At 35.5% G+C, this 4,258-nt stretch overlaps 1 protein-coding gene across 1 annotated transcript; it reads left to right on the top strand.

Annotated features, from left to right (window-relative positions):
• The first annotated feature begins 3,104 nt into the window (after window positions 1-3,104).
• On the top strand, window positions 3,105-4,096 carry LOC107564391 (prostaglandin E2 receptor EP4 subtype-like). Its single transcript, XM_016249469.1, has 2 exons — window positions 3,105-3,156; window positions 3,274-4,096. Exons 1-2 carry the CDS (start codon window positions 3,112-3,114, stop codon window positions 3,865-3,867), a joined length of 639 nt encoding a protein of 212 aa, XP_016104955.1. The 5' UTR covers window positions 3,105-3,111; the 3' UTR covers window positions 3,868-4,096.
• The last annotated feature ends 162 nt before the right edge of the window (window positions 4,097-4,258 follow it).

Consider the following 4,258-nt stretch of genomic DNA (forward strand, 5'->3'; position numbering starts at 1 on the left):
GGATTTGTAAGATTTTTTTATCTTTTTGAAAGAGGTCTCTTTTGCTCACCAAGCCTGCATGTATTTGTTCAAACAGTAATATGTCGAAATAATAAAAATAGCTTTTTCTCTCTTAATATATTTTTAATTGTAATTTATTTCTGTGATGACAGAACTGAATTTTCAGTAGCCATTAATCCATTCCTCAATGTCACATGATCCTTCTAAAACCATTATAATATGGTGAGTTCTAATTCTTATCAATGCTGAAAATAGATGTGCTGCTTAATATTTTTTGTGGAATTTTTTTTCTTTTTTTAGGAGTCTTTAATGAACAGAAGGTTCAAAAGAACAGCATTAATTTGAAACAGAAATATTTTGTTACACTATAAATGTTTTACTGCCACATTGACCCCAAACTTTTGAACATCTAGCACTACAGTCATGAAACACCATATTTATGAATATGTAAAAAGTTCCCAGTGGCTATATTGTATTCTGAATGTATTCATATCTTAAGGCTGCTGTTAGACACAATGCTTTCATCTCATAGCTGTTATTATATGAGATTTTAGTACGGCTGAAGTGCTATATTAACCAACTGGGAGCCAGAACCTGAGCGATGCAAACTTTAATACTAAAATATGCAGCTAAATATAATAAAACAATAAAATTTACTTTGTAGAGGTAAATCCTATAAATATATACAGTACTTGCTGGGTTTGATTACAGAATAGGTTTGCTATTTGCAGAAGAAAGAAAATCATGAACAACCATGCAGTATAGGGAACATTCAGGGTTTTATTTCATGTCAATTTCCTTTCCATCAGAAGGAAATTGCTATACAGCACTCAACGTCAGAGGTTATCTTAATTTCAACCATGTTGCTCTGAGCGTCAAAACTGTAGACAAAGGTATGATGCAACTAGGCTCAGCTGCGTGATATTTCTAACAGCTAATCTTGTAATTTGATGAAACGTGCTTAATTTATGTAACTGATTTTCTATTGACATTTCATTGATTAAATATGTAATCACCCCTTTCGGGTTTTTTTCTCTCCCAAGGGAGTCATCATAACAAAGGAGCAACTGAAATGATTAGGAGCAATAATTGTTCACTTGACATGGACTGTTTAATTAATTAAACATTTATTTTGATCTTATACAATTTACAAGAAACGTGTCCATCTGTATGTATACAAATATGTATATGCATATGTACACTATCAGTCAAAAGTTTGGAATATTTACAATTTTACTTAATAGTAAAATACTTAACAATTTATATTATATTATATTAGACCTATATTATATATTATATTATATTATATTATATTATATTATATTATATTATATTATCATTAAAAGATTAAGTGGCAAAAAATGTTTTTAACCATTATTAATAACTGAACACCAAATCAGCATATTTGAATGTTTTTTTAATGATAATGTGACACCGAAATCTGGAGTAATGACTGATAAACTTAGCTTTCAGAGGACTAAATTAAATTTCAAAATTAAATAATGAATTTGTACTAAATGGGAAATTAAAAGTGAAATATTTATGTGCCACTGTTTGTTCTATAAATGATCCTCCATAGACATTTATAGTATGTGTTTGCTCGTAAAACAGATATCTTAATATATACTCGCCATGCACACTTACAACCTTCCCTCTGTGTGTGATGTGGGTGTGTGAGCGTTGGTGTCTATGGTTGAAAGGTCATTGTGAGAAAATATGAAAGGCTGAGTGAGATGCTTGCCCGCAGTGCCGGCCACTCACACACTGACTGCTTCCTGCATCAGGGCACAAGCTACTTACACATAGTAGCATCACTCTTGAACCCCCCCGGGATGAAGAATTCTTTCATTACCTCAAATTAGACGTCCAGCGCTGGGTTCACGCCTGCTATCAGATACCTGTGGTGGACAGAGGGAGAGCTTTAACGAGATCATGTGTTGAGAAAGGCTCTGCTGTCATCTTATACACTCCCATAAGTACAGCAGTATAGCTTCGTATAGATTCCTGCAGATTCATAACAGTCCCTGTGCCTAAATACTCCCACATGGATTAGGAGATGGATGCAAGGATTTTTCCAGTCCAAACACAGAGATCAATACCTCTCTATGCTTAGCTCTGAATATGCAGTGTGTGAGAGAGAGAGGGACTCAATGTATGGAGTGAGATTATACTCAATAATAATTCGTGCAAAAGACATGATGCTCATATGCATATCCCAATTCACATGCATGAAACCTAATTCACATGCACAAATAGACAAGAAAATATTTGTATTTATATATTTTTTCATGCACGTGAATTAGGTTTCATGCATGTGAATTGAGATATGCATGGATGCATCGTGTCTTTTGCGTGAATTATTATTGAGACTAATCTCGCTCCATACTTTTGTTCATCTTAATGAAATTTGCAACAAATTTGCAAAAATACATCACAATCATTGATTATGTGAGAAGACTTAAGTGACTGCTACATTACACATTTCCTTTTTTACATGCAGGTGCAGTCTGACAAAGGAAAACAAGGGAAAGAAGAGAAAACAATAGAGGGTAGAGAAACAGACAATACTTTTTTGACAAAAGACTTTGACTCTGAGAAGACAAAACAATTTGTTATATATATACAGTATATATATATATATATATATATATATATATATATATATATGCTACTCAGTTTGGTTCACTAGGCTACACAATCATGGGGAAGACTGCTGATCTGACAGGTGTCCAGAAGACAATCATTGACACCCTTCACAAGGAGGGTAAGCCAGACATTCTAATTTATTGAGATGCACCTGTATATATAGCCTGAAAAACAAGCTTATTAAACGCTATTTGAGCATTAGAAACAGCATTCAATTCAGATTCTGTTGCTGATTTGAAATAGGGGAGATTTTGAGATTTCAGGATTCCCCCATTCATTTAGATAGGACTTGGTCTTGTTTGAGCTGCCAGGGGCCGAGTGAATGGACTTTCATTGAAAGGGACTTTGCCCTGGACCAGGTTAGCTGTGCATTGTAAGTTACTATAGCAACATACGCAGAAAATTTGATATTCATGACTAACAAATATTCTGATTGTAATTATTATTTTTTAAATAATAGTGAACATGAAGTTGTGTGAAGTCATGTGTATTCAAGGTGTAGGGCAAATAGTTGAGTGCTTTTCATTTAATTGTTACATGTATGTTATATGTGTACAGTATATGGACTCTGATGTTGTGATCTTTTCTAATTGTAATGGGCTTGAATTTTTTTTTTCAACCTAACAGGTGCGCATCTTTGTCAACCAGCTGTACGATCCGGCTTACATATCATCAGGCAAAAGTCCAGACTATCGCAGTGATCTCCTGGCCATTAGATTCGCCTCCTTCAACCCTATCCTGGATCCATGGGTGTATATTCTGTGCAGGAAAAACCTATTAACCAAGGGTTGCACACGACTCAAGCGTACTATTAGACTGAGGAAAGGGGATCATAGTCGTGTTTTGGGTTGGATGGATGGTCAGCACTCACCTCCGTCATTTGCTCAAAGCAATTGCACAAGTTATGCGTCGTTGCGCACGGCCATCTGTAGAAATGACGTGGGTAAACAGACCACCACGAACACTAAATCTTATGTGGACTTAACCCTTCGCCAGGCATGGGACTTTGATACAGCTCTGGCTGAGTTTCATCCCTTCAGCGTCGAGCAAAACGGTGTTATGGGGTTTGATGAAGATGAAGGAGAATCAAGCCCCACACTCCTTGCCAAGAATGCTGTGGCACTACCAAACACTCAAATATTAGAAAATAAGGCTGAAATAGTAACCTGCACTTTCAGTACACCTAGTTCATGTGTATCAGAAAAGTGCCTGAGACAATGACCTAGATGCCAATCTAGATTTATTCTTTAAAGCACTGTGATAAAAAAAGACTTGTTCTTTTGTCTGTGTTAGTTTACATTCACTAATAATTCTGTGAATTTGCTTTATTTAGGAATCTGGAATGATCCAACTTTAGGATTAAACCATAAGAGGAGGCACTACGTTTAGTCAGATAACATGGGTGTGTTTTATGTGTGGGTATGGATATGTTGCTTCCTTCTACCGTGCTGTGCCATGCTACATGCTGGGTTGCACTTGACTGTGACTTGTAAAACTGTGAATAATTTATTAAAGGTGCAATTTATTTTCATCACATGCAAGAGTATAACTGACCAACAAACACTTACCATTTTGATACAGCTCTGGCTGACTTTGAGGTCCCTCAATCATT

The sequence above is a fragment of the Sinocyclocheilus grahami genome, unplaced genomic scaffold (genome assembly GCF_001515645.1).
Source record: "Sinocyclocheilus grahami isolate Dianchi unplaced genomic scaffold, SAMN03320097.WGS_v1.1 scaffold929.1, whole genome shotgun sequence".
Lineage (NCBI taxonomy): Eukaryota > Metazoa > Chordata > Actinopteri > Cypriniformes > Cyprinidae > Sinocyclocheilus > Sinocyclocheilus grahami.